The 20,239-nt window shown below is 43.3% G+C and overlaps 1 protein-coding gene across 1 annotated transcript; it reads right to left on the bottom strand.

Annotated features, from left to right (window-relative positions):
* Window positions 1-2,022: 2,022 nt before the first annotated feature.
* Window positions 2,023-18,683, bottom strand: LOC130211221 (extracellular calcium-sensing receptor-like). Its single transcript, XM_056441949.1, has 9 exons — window positions 18,550-18,683; window positions 17,844-18,138; window positions 17,459-17,748; window positions 16,737-17,021; window positions 4,334-4,574; window positions 3,765-3,992; window positions 3,537-3,660; window positions 2,775-3,442; window positions 2,023-2,265 (listed from the first exon to the last, which is right to left on the bottom strand). The coding sequence occupies exons 1-9, from the start codon at window positions 18,654-18,656 to the stop codon at window positions 2,023-2,025; spliced, it is 2,481 nt and encodes an 826-aa protein (XP_056297924.1). The 5' UTR covers window positions 18,657-18,683.
* Window positions 18,684-20,239: the final 1,556 nt, after the last annotated feature.

Genomic DNA, 20,239 nt, shown 5'->3' on the forward strand with positions numbered 1-20,239 from the left:
TTAAGTATTGAAAGTAAAACTAAATGCTGGTAATAAAAAAAACAAAGGGTCAGAATTTTGAGAATTATGAAGTTTATTTGTTTGGGTGCTGTGGCCGCCATGAACAAGGAGTATGAGCTAGGATGAACTTAGCAATATATGAATACTATGAAATTACTAAAATATAAAAACACGATTAACACAGAAAAAAGCAGAACCAAAAGTAACAACCAGAATCATCACTTTAAACTGAACAAATTCTTGTTCATCTTCAAAAGAAGTTGATTTTCAAAATGGCCAGATGTCAGTGTCGCTCTTCTGGGGCTGAAGATGAGTCCTGCGATGCTGAAGAGCCGTTCACCTGGTGCAGGTAGAGTGTGTCTAGCTTCACAGGCCCTGATGCAGGTAGAGTGTGTCTAGCTTCACAGACCCTGATGCAGGTAGAGTGTGTCTAGCTTCACAGGCCCTGGTGCAGGTAGAGTGTGTCTAGCTTCACAGGCCCTGATGCAGGTAGAGTGTGTCTAGCTTCACAGGCCCTGATGCAGGTAGAGTGTGTCTAGCTTCACAGACAGCAGCACACAGTTGGGAAGCATTTCAGCAAGTCAACGTGATCCACGTCTCCATCCAGCTGTTTGCTGCTGTCATGCGCTTGAGATGACGAAGAAGAAGTCCTCTTCATCAGATGAACTGGACCTGGTGGCATCACCTAGCTGCAGGGAGGGTTCTTCCATGTGCTGCTTGATGTAGTCCATTCCTGAAATAAAGTGAGGGTATTATATACATGATAGAATTAATAACACTTCCTAACATGTCATGACCCCAACCTAAAGTTTAGTACAAAATAGTTTGTTTTAATTTGAGGTTTATACATTTAGTTTCATGCACTGTCCGTGCATCCAGAGTTGATTTGTGAATATGTACTTGTATCTCTGTAGTTAGACACAACAACAGTCCCAAATCAATATCGTCGCCATTACTGGACCGTCACTCTTATAATATTAATACAAATAATAATAACAATGCTGTAATGATTAGCATTATATTATAGCCAAGACGACTCAAATCAACAAATTCTCACAACTGTCAACACTTCTTCAGCTCATTAACTCGCTAGCGATCTGTCTGCTGCACTCACGATAATTGTCTCATTTAATTGACGATAGCTAGCGAACGTTAGCCTAACGTACAACATGTGTCGGAAAATCAGACACCTGTCTTCCCCTCTCCTGCCAAAGATATAACTTACTACAATCCTGTGGGCAACACTGATAGATATCTTAACAGGTTTATGATGATTATCAAAACTAAACATTAACGTTGCGGCTCATGGGATTAATCTTAATTTACCTCAATGTGTTTCCTGAGGTTGGATGGTGTGTTTTTGAAGGCCATATCTCCGTAGCTTTCGGTCGGCATAAGAGGCACTTCATCCGGTAGGAAGGAACTTTCACTCCGACAAAAGAAAAGAGTTCGCCCAAATATGGCCACGGACGTTGAACTTGGTCCCCGTGGTTGTTCGAGTAGCCGGCGCTTCCATTGCTGCTTCCACATGAAATGAGTCGTATCTGTAGCCGCTCGCTCGCATCCTAGGCATCACTGGGAAGAGAAAGAACGCGGCAAGGACCACTGATCCCCAACCTGGTGTTCGTGCTGCGTTCAGGTGCGGTGCGGTGTCTTCAGTACTAGAGTAGCCTACAGAAAATGCACTTAGTTACATCTCACCTCTGCCAGAACAAAGGCACCACGTTGTTTACAAGAGCATTCTTCTGAGATCTCGCCTCCTAATTTTGTTATTAAAGTGCACCAGATTGATGCATTTATCTTTAAAAAGTACCAACATATTTGTTGTTTATGCCCCTGGACCCCCCAGAGGGTCAGAGGTCCTCCTCATATTCTCACTAAATCCTGTGGGAAACATTAATTATTACATCACTGAGCCAAGTCATCTGCCCAGCGTTCACAATAACTCCTCAAGGTAATAATTCCCAATTTTATTTTCTATTGTATAGAAAAAATGCATTAATTATAACTATAATGCATGTTTTATGACTGGATGCCCCGCCCCATTATTGCTTTCTTGGTGTTCCTCTCTGGTCTCAGCAGGATTATGTAACATTTGGGTCCAAACAATGCCAACAAGAGACCAAAACTGGAGGCCAGAATGGCAAATACTTCCACAGCATCTGCATATTTCCCTGGAGAGTTGACATAAGCAGGGATAAAGGCCACCCACACAGCACAGAAGATCAACATGCTGAATGTGATGAGTTTGGCCTCATTGAAGTTCAATCAGGTAAGACCTTGAATAGTGTTAATAAAGGATGTTTATTGTTTAGCATGTGATGCGCAATGGTGAAGTCTCAGAGTCTTTGGCACTTGGACTCTACGGGGAGATTTGTAGTTGAGGGCTGACTGCCCTGATCAGCAACGAGAGATCCCCCCCGTGGAGTCCAGACCTGGTGGTGGCTGATGAGCTGATGGAATGATGAGTTGAAGCTGATGGATCCTTGAAGACTGGCTGGAGATGGGGTGGTGGAGGGGTGCATGACAGCAACCTGAATGAACTGAAGGTAGAGAGACGGTCATATTTGAGTGAGACAGCAGCGAGACGATTGGCTCGCCATGTCCTCATTTCCCCGCTTATTGGATAGAGTGGACCAGCTGATCTGCACAGCTGGAGTCATGATTGACGACGGCGAGTAAGTAATGGGTGGGAAATGATTATCGGACTGAGGGATGAAAGGCTGGTGTGAGGAGTATGGTCTTCCTGTCTGAACTTACGCGAAGCTTCATTTGTCTGGAAGATTCCTTGCTAGAAATGCTAACAGGAAGCTGAGGATAGCCAGTAAACCAACATAGCCTAGTAACACTGCAAAACCAACAGTGGACCCAACAACACACTCATAAACTATCTTGTCGTTGTGGTATTGAGTGTTTTTATAGCGAGCTGGTGAGGCAGAAGCAATCCAAGCAGTGCAGATTGCTGCCTGAACAGAAGTCAGAACCAGAACTGTTCCTCTTTGCTGCACAGCACCAAACCACTTCAGACTGGTTCCTCCTCCTGGCTTGGAGGCATTGAACACAGCCAGAACCACTATGGTTTTTACCAGAATACATGAGACACAAAGCACAAAGCTGATCCCAAATGCTGCATGTCTCAGTTGGCATGTCCACAGACTGGGACGGCCGATAAACAGCAGTGAACACAGAAAACAGGATTTAAGTGACAGCAAGAGCAAGAAACTTAGTTCTGAATTGTTAGCGCGTACCATGGGTGTACTGCGATGATAGGTGAAAATTCCCAGGACAACAGCACAGATAAATGTTCCCAACAATGATGTTGTTGTCAGGCAGATACCCAGAGGCTCATGGTAGGAGAGAAACTCTGTTTTCTTAGGAATGCAGTGGTCACGCTGGACATTGGACCAGAAGTCCTCTGGACAACTGGTGCACTCCATGGAGTCTATATGAAAACACGAGAACAGAGAATCAAGGACATTGTTTTCTCCCACCTGTAAACGCAATAATTTAACATATGGGTTCATAATGATACCTGCCTGTGTCATTGCTGAACTTTCCCTCAGAGCATGGTACACAGTCGAAACAGCAAAAAGGCTGTCCCTTTTTTCTGGCCATGCGGGTACCTGGGGGGCAGCTCTCACTGCACACTGACAGGGGTGACTGAAGAGATTTATATGAGTTGTATCACAGTTATTCTAAACTGTTTGATTTAATTATTTTGTGTCATACTGTACTATAATTTAAAATATATATAAATGTGTAACCTGTTTGTTGTCAAAGTTCCAGAAGATTTTCTCTTCATCAAGTGTGAGTTCTTCACCTTTGGAGGCCAACTGCTTAACAAGCCCCACATTCTGAATTGTAATTCTTCCATCAGTGAGCAACAGCCAGTTCATGACATCATATATTGGTAAGGCATCACCATTTTCATCAAAGGAAACTTCATCACCAAATGATGTGGTGAAGTTAACCTTTTCCAAGTAATGCAGCAGCTATACATGGGGTAATTCAAATAGAAAATGGGTTGACTCAAATACAAATCAATTGTGGTTAATTGTAAATATTCAAATGTTCTGTGTGATAGAATATGGAATTAGTCACAAAAGCTTTAAAAAATAGTGCAATATAAGCTTTTTGATCAAGAAAGGACATTTGATCTTGTCTTGTAACTTATTTTCTTCTTCTACTCAAAGACAATCAGGAGGGTTCATGTGGCATCCTAATGGCAATTGTAGGTAATGTCTTCTTTCCACAGAATATATTTCAGTTACACCTCAAAATGCAGCATCGGTTTTCAAAAACTAAACAGTGTGAGTGTAAACTGATATCACACCTGCCATGGCTCCAGTATTTGCAAAGTGGCACAGCTGTGTCCGCTGAAAGGCCCTCTTCCTGGCTCGCACTGCAGCATGTCATCAAGGGCATGTGCTAGAGCATACACCGCCTTGTAAATATTGTACTCAGGCCTGAGATCAGAAACATCTAACAACTCAGTTCCCACACTCTCTAGATCTTCCTGTCCAGTGCATACTTCTCCCGCAGCCTCCACCCAACCTGCTGGAGGTGGTGCAAATCTACAATCAAATGTGTATTCCCAAAACTGCATGACCTGAAATGTATTCATAACAAAGTCTTAAAATGAGTCAGAAATGACAATATTATTATTGTAAATACAGATCAGATTGTAAAGTTACGATCTTACCATGCTATGTCCATACGTATTACTAGTACTATTTTCAGTTTCCGGCGGAAGATGTAGAGCAGGGGTGCTCACACTTTTTCAGCATGCGAGCTACTTATTATGTGACCAAGTCAAGGCGATCAACCGACGGGGTGCTAGTGAAAGGATTGTTGACGGGGTGCTAGTGACTTTTTCTTTGCTCCGTCCCGATGCGCGCAAACCGGTGTCGGAGCTCTGCAGCGCACGAGACGGCGGGCAGAGGACTGTTAACGCGACACGTAGAGACAGAAATGACATGCTGCTGCTGTAATGTGGCGCTATAGAGAAAGTGACAGGGGGGCGGGCCAAATTTTTTTTATGTCATGCGATCTACCATACAACGCCGCGATCGACTGGCAGGTCGCCGCGATCGACCGGATCGACGTATTGAGCACCCCTGATGTAGAGACTTTCTGCTGTCCTGATGTCAGTCCACCACTGAGGAGCCAGGACAGCAAACAGTCTGGATTTCGAGTGATTAGCTCGAGGTGCAGGAGTCACAAGTCGATTGGCTGTTGCTGAGCGGAGCGAACGTGCCGGGGTGTACGGTGTGACCATATCCCGGATGTAGACGGGGCCCGATCCGTTCAGAGCACGGTATGCCAGAACCAATGTTTTGAAGCGGATGCGGGCAGCCACCGGTAACCAGTGAAGAGAGCGGAGGAGCGGAGTGGTGTGGGTGAATTTCGGGAGGCTGAAGACCAGTCGAGCAGCTGCATTCTGGATGAGCTGCAGAGGTCGGATGGCCTTAGCAGGTAGACCAGCCAGAAGGGAGTTGCAGTAGTCGAGGCGCGAAATGACCAGAGCCTGGACCAGGACCTGTGCTGCCTTCTGAGTAAGAAGAGGACGTATTCTCCTGATGTGCAGCATGTACCTACAGGAACGCGCTGTCGCAGTGACGTTGGCCGTCAGGGAGAGTTGACTGTCTAGTGTCACCCCGAGGTTCCTGGCAGTCAGGGTAGGGGCCAACACAGAGCTGTTGAAGGTGGTAGTCAGGTCATGGGTGGGGGAGCCTTTCCCTGGAAGGAATAGTAGCTCGGTCTTGTCAGGGTTGATTTTCAGGTGGTGTGCAGACATCCACTGAGAGATGTCGGTCAGACAGGCAGAGATTCGCGCCGCTACCTGTGTTTCGGACGGTGGAAACGAGAAGATTAGATGGGTGTCATCGGCATAGCTATGGTAGGAGAAGCCGTGCGAACGAATGACAGAGCCGAGAGAATTTGTGTACAGAGAGAAGAGCAGGGGACCCAGGACGGAGCCTTGAGGAACCACAGTAGTGAGAGGACAAGGATCAGACACAGATCCTCGCCAAGTTACCCGGTAAGTGCGGTCGTTAAGGTAGGAAGAGAAAAGAGCGAGTGCAGTGCCTGAGATCCCCAGGTCCTGAAGAGAAGAGATAAGGATCTGGTGGTTCACGGTGTCAAATGCTGCAGAAAGGTCTAGAAGGATAAGGACAGAGGAGAGAGAGGCTGCTCTAGCAGTGTTAAGCTGCTCAGAGACAGCAAGGAGGGCAGTCTCTGTTAGGGATGAGAATTGATAAGATTTTAATGATTCCGATGCCTTATCGATTCCTGCTTATCGATTCGATTCCTTATCGATTCTTTTATCGATTCTTATTGGGCAAGGGGTGAAAAAACGAGCACAAACAGGTTTATTTACATTAATTTTCTTTTATATAATTTTCTATAATGCTGCACACACCATATACAGTGTGTATACATACACATTTACATTTGTTTAAATAACCAAAAACATTTATACATATTCCTCTTGAACTTAAAATAAAACTTACATAACTTAAATATAATGTATTCTGTTTAATTTAAACATGTTCCTCGAAATTACAGTGCTCCTTCCTTTTTTTAAAAGGGTATATGAACTGAGCTGCCAAAAATGAAACTAGCAGTGGCAAATACCAAGTGTGCAACCATCAATTGTATGGATCATCAACAATTCTTGTGCAGAAAAATAAGCATGTCTGCTTGCTCCGGGAGGATACGCGATCTCTCAGGACTTATTGTGTCTCCAGCCGTGGAGAACACTCTCTCAGATGGGCTGGAGGATGCCTAAACACAAAGATATGACTCAGCCAAACCTGACAGCAGGGGTAAAGTGTCTCTCTTGTCCCACCACCAAAGGGTGGCGTTATTTGAAGAGGGGATGGAGGGCAGACTTCTGTACAGCTGGACCTCTTGATGGACTCCCTGGGCCATGGACTCAGGGAGCTGCTGTTGTTGCAGGGACTGCAGCTCACGGTCCTCCTCTTCAAAGAGTTCCTCCAAGGCTGTCCTTTTACTCTGCTTTACGGCTGGTGTCTGAAATGAAATGGACATAATCAAATGGTTTGGATTAAATTAAATAATCTAAAAATCCATGCCATCTATCATCATCATTTATCAAAATTAGCTGAACTTACATAGTCATCTTCTTCCTCCTCTTCATCCCCCTGCCTCTGTGTCTCTCCTTGCTCTGAAAACTTGAGAGGAAATTCACCATGTAAGAACCACAATAGTAATTCGCTACAATCAAAGGGATTGTCAAATTCAGATACCTCATTTGCAGCTGCCTCCGAGTTTGCTGCCACTGCTGCTTCCCTGACCCTGTCCCAGATCTCTTCCCTATCCAGTTTTGTTTTAAATCTGGGGTCTAACACGGTGGCCTCCTCCAGGAATGCCTGGACATCAGCATCCTTAAGTTTAAAGAGATGGACAGACATTAAGGGACCCCTAGGGGTAAATGTTACTGAATATGAATTTAATTTAGTGTATATGATTAACCATCATATTATTAATAATAAACTAATAAATGTCAGTCACTGTACCTGGTAGCGTTTTGAGAGATCGCTCCAAATGTTCACTTTAACGGTCCTCACGAATGCAGAGTCCTCTGCCTGCACTGTATAATGTGCCTCCAACTTTTGGAGGATAGGCAGTATCTGGCCACAGGTCGGACTTTTGTCAGAGGAGACAGCGAGTGTGGACATGTAATGCTTGCGCATCAGCAGCACAAACTCCTCTGCCTTTCTCAAGTCCTCGTTGCCCATTTTGGCCAGTCTGCAATATAACAAAAATATATATATATATATATATTGCTTTATCAAATCTTTTATTTGCTTTAGTCCATAAAGTTTTAAATAAGCCATATTATTATTTATTTTTATTTTTAAACAGTGTTTGTCGACCCGGGGCATTGGGTAAGCATCGAACCGTGACACATCATTCACCCTGCGATAGTCCACGCAGAACCGGATAGACCCATCCTTCTTGACCACCATAACATTGTGGCTACACCAGGCACTGTGGGATCTTCTATTACCCCCATCTCCAGCATGGCCGCTAATTCCCTCTGAACCACTTTTCTTTTGTGTTTAGGTAACCTGTAGGGTCGCGATTGCACCGCAACGCCTGGAGGCATCTCAATTCGGTGCTCTATGATGTTTGTGCGTCCTTGAAGGAGAGAGAACACGTCTGCAAACTGCTTTTGCAACTGGGCAATGTCTGTTCTCTGGGTCCCGGAGAGATGGTTTTCACAAAGGAGCGAGGCCGCTGGTCGGGCGGCGATCATCTGCTCCAAGGCTATGGTCTGCCTCTGAGCTTGGTCGTGGCGCGACCACAGGAACTGCCGGTTCGTCGCCGCCTATTCGCGCTGCATCGTGGCGATCTAAGCCAGCATCTGTCCTAGAGCCAGGACCGGCTGGGTCGGCGCCCCCGCCTGCTGCGTCTGCTGATCCATGTGTCCCCCTACGTCAGGCTCCACTGCAACACGTGTGGGTGTCAGCAGGGCACAATTCAGGGCAACACACAAGAGTTCTGTAAACTTCAATGGTTTCTTTTATTTATTCTCAGAGAGTATCGCCGGCTTTGTCGCTGCTGCGTGTCCGTCAGCTCCCCGCTCTCCTCGTTCACCAGCTAGCTCTGCTCTTATAGGAGAAAACAGACCAAATTGAGCGCAGCTGAGGCCACTTGGCCATCCCGGCACCGTTCCTTGAGCCACACCCCCGCTTCACCCACTCTGCAGCTGTGCTTACGCACACCCCGCTGCCACACACCCACTCAAAAAAAAGAAGAGATCCAACAGACCACGTATCTTTTACCTATCATGAGACACGCCACAAAAGCAACACTAGAGGACAATGTGTAATGCTCAAAAATATGTCAACCAGACACATTGCGTGTCAGACAACCATACTTTATATGTAACAACTAACAGCCTCAAACATCTAAAATGTTGCCGGACGAGCCCCTACTTGTCACAAACCGGGCTGCCCGGCCATTACAACAAATGGGGGATACATACAAGTGGTAGTTCACAGAAAGGGTTTTATTCAACTTAGATAGCATAGCATAACTTAGGTAGCATGAAAATAACTTAGTAGAATAAACAGTGGCATGTGGAGTCAGTAGTTTCAGTGGTGGAGGTGAGTGCATGTGTGGGAAGTGTGTGTGATATGTTGTATAATGTCAGGTCAAACCATACTTTCTTACAGACAGCCAAACGGGGTCTCAGGAAGTCAAGAGAGAGAGAGAGCGCTCCTCCTGAGTAAAATTCAGTAGTGAGATTGAAATAGATTGAAACCCTTGAATCAGTAGTAGGTCAATCAAAGGCAACAGCAAAAAAGGGAATGTCTTTAATCTGGATTTAAAGCAGCTGAAGGTCGAGGCAGACATGCAGCTTTCAAGGACTTTGTTCTAGATATGTGGAGCAGAACAACTGAAATCTGCTTCTCCATGTTTAGTTCTGACTCTGAGTCGAACAGTTCCAGATGACCTAAGGGGTTGGGATGGTTCCTAAGGTAGCAGCAGATCACAATTGTATTCTAAACCATTCAGTGCTTTTTAACCAGCAGCAGGTGCCCATGTATCTTTTTTCTCTTGAAGAATATCATCCTAATTTAATCACATTCTTATTCCAGTTAAACAACACATTAAATGTGGTCTTAAATAATGTGGACATACTAACAATATTCACAATCATTTTAGAACTCACGAACACAAATTCATGTTATGAATTTTGACAATGTAAAATGTGTTGTTAAATTGATGTATATGTTTAAACCATTAAACATAACATATGAAAGATATATCAATAAAAGGAAAATATGTATGCAGAATTACTAAATATATTAATCAACAAGGTGAAGACTGTTGAATGTGCACAATTATTAGCATTATACTGTAGGTTGCTATCATAACTATTTTTGAACCTGGGATTTTTTAGGATCCATTTTTGTTCATTAGATGTTTCTTGGTGTTTTTCTCTGGCTTAAACAATATGATGAAACACTTTGGAGCAAATATACATAATATTAGTCCAAAACTGGAGGCAAGAATGGCAAATATCTCCACAGCCACAGTCAATTTCCCAGGAGAACTGACATATGCTGGGATGAAGGTGACCCAGACTGCACAGAATATCAGCATGCTGAAGGTGATAAGCTTGGCTTCATTGAAATTATCAGGTAGTTTCCGGGCTAGGACAGCTAACACAAAGCAAAAGACAGCCAGCAGGCCGATGTACCCGAGCACAGCCCAGAACCCAATAGCTGAGCCTAATGCACACTCCAGGATGATTCTCTCCTTGTATGTGGTTAAGTTTTTCCTTGGAAAAGGAGGACTAAGAACCAACCAAAGAGTACATATTATAACTTGAATACAAGTGAAAGACACTACAGTCATCCTTTGCTGTGGAGGACCAAACCATTTCATAACATTACGACCTGGGAGAGTAGCTTTGAAAGCCATTAACACAACTATTGTTTTTCCAAGAACACAAGAGATGCAGAGGACGAAGGTGATCCCAAACGATGTGTGGCGCAGCATGCAGGACCACTCAGAGGGTGCTCCAATGAAGGTTAAGGAGCATAGGAAACAGAGAGTCAGAGAGAAGAGCAGCAGGAAGCTCAGCTCAGAGTTGTTGGCTCTGACAATCGGGGATGTCCTGTGACGGTGGAACACAGCCGCTGTTATAATGGCAAGACAGGCACCACCAACTGAGAATGCAGCCAGGATGGTTCCTAAGGCCTCGTTGAAGGAAAGAAACTCTACAGGCTTGGGGAGACAAATATGTCTCTTAGCATTCGGCCAAAATTCCTTGGGGCAAGGGAAACAATCAGAGGAATCTGAAAAGATAAAAACAAAAGATGGCTTTTAGCAGTCTTGCTCATTATTTGACGTTCACATGTTAATAATAATACAGTTTATTTATAGTGCTTTTTAAAGTACTCAAAGAAAAGTGACACAATTTAAAATGATAATATATAATAATGCACAACACATACAACAAAGAACATTAATCACTCATTAAAAAAAGGGAGTTTTGTTCCATGTGTTGTGCCAGAAGATGGGGGCAGCTATGGAGAACTCTCTGTCGCTGCCGTTTGGTCCTGAGTGGTGTAGACATGAGGTTGACATTGAGGTCGAATGGAGTGTGGTGGTGAAGCAGTCCGGGGAGTTAGGAGGGGGCCTGGTTATGAAGGTCTTTGTGATTGAGGAGAAGGACTTGGATTAGATCCGTTGTGGGACATGGAGCCAGTGGAGATTTTAGTGGACAGGGGTCATGTGATGGTTGAAAACAGACAAGGGGACTAATAGGTAACACGTAACTGCAGACTCCAGGACAACTTGATATGCTTAGTTTTAGTGTTAAAACATTTTTTAAACAGCAGAATGCTAGGCTCAGGAATAGAGCGCCCGCTAAAATGTGTAAGTGTCTGTTTAATCTGCAGTAGGAGAAACAATACCTGTAGCATTGCTAATCTCTCCCTCAGGACAAGGTAAACAATCAAAACAGCAGATTGGTTTTCCTTTCTGCAGCACTTTACGAGATCCTGGAGAACAGCTGTCAGTGCACACTGACACAGGCACCTGGCACGTAGATACAAACAAAGTCATACATATTCATGTGTGCATTAAAGGTCTAAGGATTAAAGAAGTTCAGATTGTGCTCAAGTGTGTCTACAAACAATTCTACAAACAATACTTGCATGTCAATTAAAGGGTATATGTATACATTTGAAGTCCTTCTTAACTCATTAATACCATGCCAACATGTGTAGTGAATGTGTTATTGTTCACTGTAACCAAACTGTTGCCCCTCCAAATGTAACTGTTAGTGCAAAACAAAAAAATAAATAAAAAAGAGTCGTAAAAATATTTTATTTGGAAAAAAGACCGGATACACTGGTGTGTGCGTCTGACACATCTCAAGAGGTCAAGTAAACCGAAAAAAAAGAAGCTAGCAAAGGCACGAGCTATATCAAACCCACAAGGCAGCGAAAATGAGTGAAACAAAACACACGTCTTTGGAAAACTTCTTTGGCGAGGTGGGAATGGCCCATTAAAGAGACAGAAGACGAAGAAAAGCTTTAAAACAAAGCTGCATTCAAAGACATTATCAGGAGTCTTAAAGTTTCGGGTTTATCGCTGCAGGCGGGTCTCACGCGCCGAACCCCCTCTGCCGGAGGCATATTTCAGTGACAAAGAATCGGTCTTAAAACATATTCAACCTGCCCAATTAACTCTGTCACTTCAGGCGAAATGACAACTGTTTTCAAGTTGGCCGATAAAGTCGCTGCTGTGGGGACGTTGAGTGAACAGGGGATATTAGACGTGTTTCAAACGTTGACCGGTGGAAGAGGCTGAGCCATCGTTCTCCAGCTGGTGCTCGATCACTTGTCTTTCTGCAATGACAGCGACCAGAACTAAGTTACGGAGCAGACCGGACATAACAAACAACCGGCAGGTGTCGTTGTCTCCCATCAGCGGCTTGTTGCAGATAAACAAGCGCAGGGCTTCCACTAATTCGGCGTAATGGAGAGTTGTATTTTTTGCACTTCATGCCGGTCGTAAAATTATATTATGTTATATTTATATGGCCGGTTCATGGAAATAATTTCTGACACTGAACCGGTCCGTGACTCAAAAAAGGTTAGGGACTGCTGTGTTTGGTGTCAAAATCCACAGTTCTTGCGTGAAAAGGAATTAAGTTCAGTCGAAGCCAAATTCATTATTTAACCAGTGTAAGTGAACGGATTTAGTGTTTCTAACTCACACTGATGTTTACATTTTTCTTTCTAACTCACACAGGCTCCTCCCTCTCCTAGACTTCACAGGTAATACTCTCCTCCAATGACGAACACACACATGTGCAGGCAGAAACAGTTTCTTCATTTAAGAGGAGTCTTAAGACTTTCCGCTTTGATAGTGCTAATAGTTATAGGGCTGAATCTGGTTTGCCCTGGTCCAACCCCTAAATATGTTGCTATAGGCTTATAGGCTGGTGGGGGACATTTTGGGATAAGCCAGTAGTTCTCAAACTTTTTCTGTTGCGCCGCACTTTGGAGGAAGAAAGATATTCATGCTCCACCGCCCCAGCAAAGTTGTAACATAATGGTCCATGCTGAATTTGTATTAAAATAACAACTTTTTGTGACTCCTAATATTTTGCAATCACTTTCAATTAAACCAGATTGCTCCATTAGACAAAATATACAAATACAGTTTTATCTGTGCAAAGAATAACTAATATTTAGCCATAAAATAGCTTATTTTGGCTGCAATTAAACTGTTTTGCACTGAAGATTTTTTCAAGATAATAGCAACCTTTGAAAAACTAAGACAAAAGGGCTACACTGAGCATCTATCACCTCTTCTCTCTCTACTTATGGATGCATTTAGATCACTCCATTGCACATTATTAACTCTGCTTCCTCCCCGGTGGCTTTGTGACTTCACGTCTTATAGGGTCCATTGGACCTGGCTGTATCTGATTTCTCCTGCCTGGTGGGCTGGCCCACCTGTCATGGCCCTGCTGATGCCGAGTAACCCATATGTTGAAGCCCTCTGGCTGAAGAGACTGTAGGTCAGCAGAGGGTAATGTGTGCTCCCTTGTATAGTGTGGGCTCTCCATGTACAGTATGTGGCTATGCAGGTCCTGATTAGCCAGCTACGTTTATACAAATGCTAAGTGGACGAGTGTGTGCTCGTGATTTGGGGAGAGTATAACTGATAGAGTACAGTAAAGGGCTTCACCTTTGCATAGAAAACTATGATTACAAGTCTTTTGAGCAGAAATTCTGAACTTGCGTTACTATCTCTCTGTCATGGATCAGCAAGGGAACTCTTTCTTGCGAAGTATAAAAAAGGAAAATATAAAAAACTACATTTGTCATTGTGTTGAAATCAGATTCTGAATGGAAAACATTATTCTCCTTACTTGTGTGCCACCTTCCACCCAGGTGAGGTTCCTGTTGATACGGAGTTCTTGGCCCACCGGCAGTGATGCATCATAGTGCCCTACTGCCACCAACTCAATGCTGCCACTCTCACTTTTTTGCCAGTTAACCAGCTCGTAGGTGGCAACAGGATCCCCGTTGGCATCAAATGACACATTATAACCATTTTGAGAAAAAAATATTTTTTTCAGCTGAATAAGAACCTAGTAGGATGAAGTAAAAGAAGACAATGAATGAGAGATTTGAAGCAATGCAAAATAAAATAAAGGTATAATTTAAAAAATGCTACATATTTGTTTGGACTGACCTGTTTGGACTCTATGCTGCTCAGTTTGTCACACTGCGTTATAGAAGTTGTTTCCTGACACACTGCATTATGAATGGCATGTGCTATTGCATAAACAGCCTTGTAGACCATGTTAGTGATTCGGAGCTGAGATGTGTCAGTGTACGGGCTCTGGATCGTCTCTATGTCTTCAGTTCCATCACACGCAGTCTTGTCTGTGACTGCAGGGACAAAAAAATATATTCTTCAGCATTGACAATATTATATTATATTTCATCTAAATATGTTTTTCTAATTTGTTACTTAATTGTATTTAAACTGGCAAGAATGCCTAGCAAAATCCGTTTCATCTATATTGCTCTAATTGATTAGTTAAACACTATTAATTATATCTCAAAGCACTCTTTTACAGACATTACTTTATTCACAATGGCTCTTTCAGTCTGTATCTGAAAATATTGTATTTTAATTGTATGTACCATCTCGTATATCACACAATTGGTCCACTGTATAAAAGACAAATAATGTGTTTTCCCTGAAAATAATTTGTCAAAATCTGTGTTAACATGTTTTGAATTAATAAATGATCACTATTAGCATAGCAGATCTACCAGCGCGGTGGAACCACGCCCATGGGGATACCCGCCAGAGGTTATTCCCATGGGCGTGGTTGAGGGTGCAGTCAATTTGCCCAATAGGCAAAGAAAGAGAATGTAAGACAACCGCCTGCCCCCTCGGGGAAGGCTGCGGAGGATGCTGTCCACCTGTTTGAGTGACGGACAAGCCCTCATAGTGGCTGTGTCCAGAGCTACACCTATGAAGGTTATGCTCTGAGAATGGCTCAGCTTTTCTCCTTGTTCAGAGGCCCCACAGGGCCGCGTGAGAGAGAGAAGGCGAGCAGTGTCCTGTACGACCTTAAACAAGGATGACGCACAGATCAGCCAAATCGTCCAAGAACGGCAGTATTTTCACGCCCTGTGATTGCAGGGCAGCAGTAACACACATTGTGAAAACTCTGGTCAAGTTCAAATGGAAACGAGAATAACGGCTTCGAAACAAAGGAAATGTATGTGGTGAAGCACAATAGGAACCGGAAAAAGTTCAAGTTGACAGACATGAACCAGTCTCCTTTGGAGACGGCCCGAAGGACGTCTGCTGTACTCAAAATGAGAAAAAGGTAGAACGTGGCGCCCCCGAGTCTGCGGGGTGTGGACACGCCCCTACGAAGACCAGAGAACTGCTGCCTGGTCTGACCAGGTTGTACAATGAGCTGCTGTGTCTGTAGAGCACCCAAGTAGCTCCCCAGATTTGACAGTATTGAGGGTCCTCCTACATTTCTACAACATGGGTGACTTCACGAGCCACACAGCTGGTCTGAACCATGGTTGGCATTAGGCGCCCAGGTTCCCTTTGACATAAGTGCAAACGCCTGCAGTGAAGCATCACCGAGGCTTGTGGCAGAAGTGCCGATGGTAGCCTGCTGCAGAGAAGCTGAGAGGGAAAAGTATGAAATGGGAGGGGGAGTTGCAGTGTTGTAAGCACGGGAAAAAGGTTGTCTGTTAACCGATTGGGCTCGAGGGCACCGGTCATCCGCCCTCAGTCTCTTTTGGGAAAAAACAATGGACACGATAGTTAGCTCAATCGATGGCATAGGCCAAGGCTACATTTTCCCGCGTCCTAATTGGCGCCAGGCTGCAGCCATCTATGTTAAGATGGAAGAGAGCGCTGGCGTCTATCCAGCATGGGAGCAAGGACACTCATTACTGGTAACTGGTATGGTAGCTATAATTACTGGTGTTCTACCAGTAAGCTTGAGCGGGAGCACTCTGTTACTGTGGAAACAGGTGAGAACAAAGTTTCTCGAGTGAGAGGGAAGCGCAAGCACTCACCTCACTAGACTGGTAGCGATGATTACTGGTGACCTGGCAGTAAACCTAAGCTAGAGCACTATGCTACTGTGGACCCAGGTTCTGTGGAGACAGTTTAGAAAACAGTCCATCCAGTGAAAGGAAGTGAAGACACTCTACTCACTAGACTGATAGCAGTGATTACTGATGTTCCAGCAGTTAGCCTAAGTGAGAACACTATGCTTCTGTGAAAACCTGGTCCTGTGGAAACCATTTAGAAAACAGCCAGTCCAGTGAGACGAAGTGAGGTTACTTTTCACTAGTACGGTAGCTGTAATTATTAGCATCAGTCCTAACAGTCCTAGTGAGAGAGGAGCTCTTTTCGAGGACCCTCTTCACTTGTATGTTAACTGTAATTATTGGTGTCCTATCAGTAAGCTTGCGTTATTGTAGACACGGGTGCTATGAAAACCGGTCAGAAACCTCCTGTCTAGTGAGAGGGAGCGAGTACACTATTGGACCTTTGGACATTATAACACACAATGTTTCAAGTGGACTTTTAAAAAACAAAGAAAGCATGCAAAGATTAAACTTTTAGTGTGTTTTATGTTTAAAAAAAAAATCAACCCAACTTTCTCACTTTTTCCCAGCCTGCAGTTGAATGCATCCTCCCAGAACTCAGTAAGGACTGGAGAGGCAGCCACTTTAGAGGGAGAGAGATCCAGCAGGAAGTCTCTCAGACCTGGAATCACAGATTGCTCAATGCCAAATCCCACTGCTCCAGCACAGAAACTGAACCTCAGCATAGCTGGGTCAGTTACCCAGGCCTCACTGCCTATCCACTGGCGAGGTGGAGAGGGCTTGAGCGACAGCTCTTCCAGCAGAATCCTGAAGTCTCCAGATGTTGTAAATGCCACAATAACCATAGCTGTCGACCTGGAGAGAAATAGTAGTGCATTGTATGATACCAATATGAACAAAATATATATTTTTTAAATATATCAAGAGAAATAAAAAAACACATAAGAGATACTTTAATTGTTAGTGTGTTAATGTGCAGTATTGCTCCACTAACAATATAACAACGTCAGTAATGTGCCCTTTATCTGATTTAAATAAACAAAAATAGACAATCAGTGAATGTAAAAACCTTGTATTTCCATTGTATTATACCAATATGAACCAATGATATTGAAAAATGTGTGTGTACATATATACGGAGATAGTTTAAACTGTTTTAATTCTCACTCAATTTGTTCTCACTCAATTTGCCTCTCCTTTCCGACACTTTACACAACATTGTTGAGGATTTGTTTTGGGAACATTTGTGTAAGTGCAGGGAACGAAAGCACATGATCAGTGAGAGTAAAAACCTGCGGATAATGTCGGCCACTCTCTGGATCCTGCTTCGTGGGTTGGTCCGATAGAAGGATTCAGAATATTCCACACAGATCCCCTCTTTGTGTGCTGCGTTTAGGAACGACGCCATGCCATTGTTTCCATAATCCGAGTCCGATCGGATAGCACCTATCCAAGTCCAACCAAAGTGTTTTACCAGCTTTGCCAGCGCGTCAGCCTGGAACTGGTCACTTGGGATGGTTCTGAAGAAACTTGGGTACTGCTGCTTATCGGACAGGCATGCACAAGTGGCAAAGTGACTAACCTAAATGAACACAACAGTGCAATTATTTAAAAGGATAGACACAATATAGCACTAGTCTATTTAACGCATCGTTTTCAGAAATTCAAAATATTTACTTGAGGAATGTTAAAGGGTCCGATGATGCGAGACATGCTGATGGATGGTGTGGACCCAGACTCACCAACAATGGCCATCACTTTACCAGATTGTGAACAATTGTCGCCGGTGTTAAACACCAGGTCCAGGCCGCCTGACAGCTGGAATGCCACATGCACCGCTACAGGCACAGAGGCACACGAGTCATAGATCTGATAACCAAGTTTGATGCCCGGCAGCAGCTCCGTGCTGTTGTTAATCTCCTCGATGGCGAAGATCATTGCGCGTGAGAAGCGCAGTTCACGGGTATCAATGCTGCACACACACACTTGTGTCACTGTTTAAAATATGGTCTACATATGATGACGACAGTTCGCTATTGAAATACACAATTGATAAGTTCTGCAATTCAGAGTTATGGACAATAATATTGGAACTGCATCTGTTGTCCACAATTATATCAAAAAGTTGCCTGAACACCAACATTCAAAACACAGTATTAGATATCAATCCATAAATTATGTAAATGTTATTGCATGAGCCAACTCAATTTAAATGATACAATTAATAAATTTACAGTTAACATAAATTTTTTTGTATTACGTGAAAAAATGTGTTTTTGTAAAATGTTTTTGTAACATTACTAAAAAAACACCGTACAATTTAAAACATTTCCATCCCCACAGAGTAACATTATTTTAGCCCCCACATCTCCCTCTTACTAACCTTCCTGAGCATCTTATTGAATCAGGCATCATGGTGTAGTTATGCTTCACTGTGTGTGCATAGTGGTGAATGGACAAAACACCACCAATAACGTAGTCACCATCCATTGAGAAAGCAGGTAGACGAATAGTACCCTGGAGCTCACATTTCACAGATGAGCCGTCGGTGCTGAACTCAACACCAGTCCTATCCTCTGTAAGCCCAGCCCTTTGTTTCACACCATCCACAGAACCATTAAAGACAAAAGCTGAGTTCAGTTTAAACAAACACAGCGACAGGATCAGGCCAATAAAGAGAGCTGAGATCTCCATCCCTCAACTTTCCTCTTGTGGCCATACTGTGTTTGGACTGGTCTATATAGATTTTCAGACTGAAGCATCCCTCCTACTGTACGTCAGTTTACTGTACGTCAGAGAGAGGATGCTCTTACCCAGTGGTCTTTGATTAAGTAGTTATATGAGCTTTTCATACAATATAATTTGGACTGCCCATGTCTCTTTTCTCTTCTTGTAAAGTTACCATTGGGAACAATAAATTTCTTCTTAATTAAGTCATACTCTTACACCTTTTTTCTATGTTTTGCTCATATAACAGTCTCACAAATGTACACCACAAATAAGTTGTTTGTTTGGTCCAATCACACAATGCTGCAAACACATATTCATAGCACTAATTGTAAATATTTAGATAAAGAAGTTGAAACTCAATGTGCACATCATGTCCTATACTAAATGTTGCTGCTGAAGCCATACAGTAGTTGTTTTTGTCTTTATTGTATCTTTACTTAAAACACAGAGTGACTACATGCAGTTCTGACATTGACAACAAATTGGAGCATCTATTTAAGAAGTGCACGTATAGGTAAGCTACAGGTGATGAAAATCAGTTGTAAAAAACAGTTCTTTGAATTCATATCGACTAGTTGGAGTGAGAGAACGGCTTTATTATGTACAATGCTACGATTTACATTGTGCTAATGAGCGTATATGTTAAAATACCAGTGGCGCGCCGTCAGGGCTTTCTAAGGTCTAAACATAATTACAAAGTTAAAGCTATTTTATAGTAAAAATATAAATAAATAAAAAATATTTTCTTAATTTTCATTTTCTTATTGCACTATTGTATTCCTTTGTTGCTGTGCTTCCTTCCGGCAGCGCTGCTTTCAGTCCAATTTATTTTAACTCAAGCTTTTATCCAATAATATTTCACCTCCACAGTCTCTATGGAAGAACAACAGCTGATCTCAGGCCTTCACACGGGCCAAGACAAGTATAGCCTGCTTGAAGTTTATGGGGACCTTATCGGTGATTGACATACTCTTCAACCAATCATATCGTTAGTTTGACATACTCGGACAATTTTTTGAGGTCCTTTGGCCTTCTGGAAGCCCATGAAAGTACGTCAGATTAACCTGCGCTGTGATTGGTTAGTGGGCCCACATGCAGTTCAACTGAGAGAAGGAGATAGATTAGCGGGGGTCAAGAAGTCACCACAGTTTTTTGCTTTTAACTTTTAATGGCGGAAGGAAGAGAAGCGGACTTGGTGGAGGATTTAATCTTGAAGCCTTTCTCAAGGAGGACGTTTCAGGAAAAGGACATTATAACCAACGGCCATCCGACCCCACAGCTAGCTAGCTTGAGCCAGCAATGTTCAGTCCTGAAACGGAACTGGGGAGGCTTGACTTTCATCA

Source organism: Pseudoliparis swirei, chromosome 20 (assembly GCF_029220125.1).
Source record: "Pseudoliparis swirei isolate HS2019 ecotype Mariana Trench chromosome 20, NWPU_hadal_v1, whole genome shotgun sequence".
NCBI lineage: Eukaryota > Metazoa > Chordata > Actinopteri > Perciformes > Liparidae > Pseudoliparis > Pseudoliparis swirei.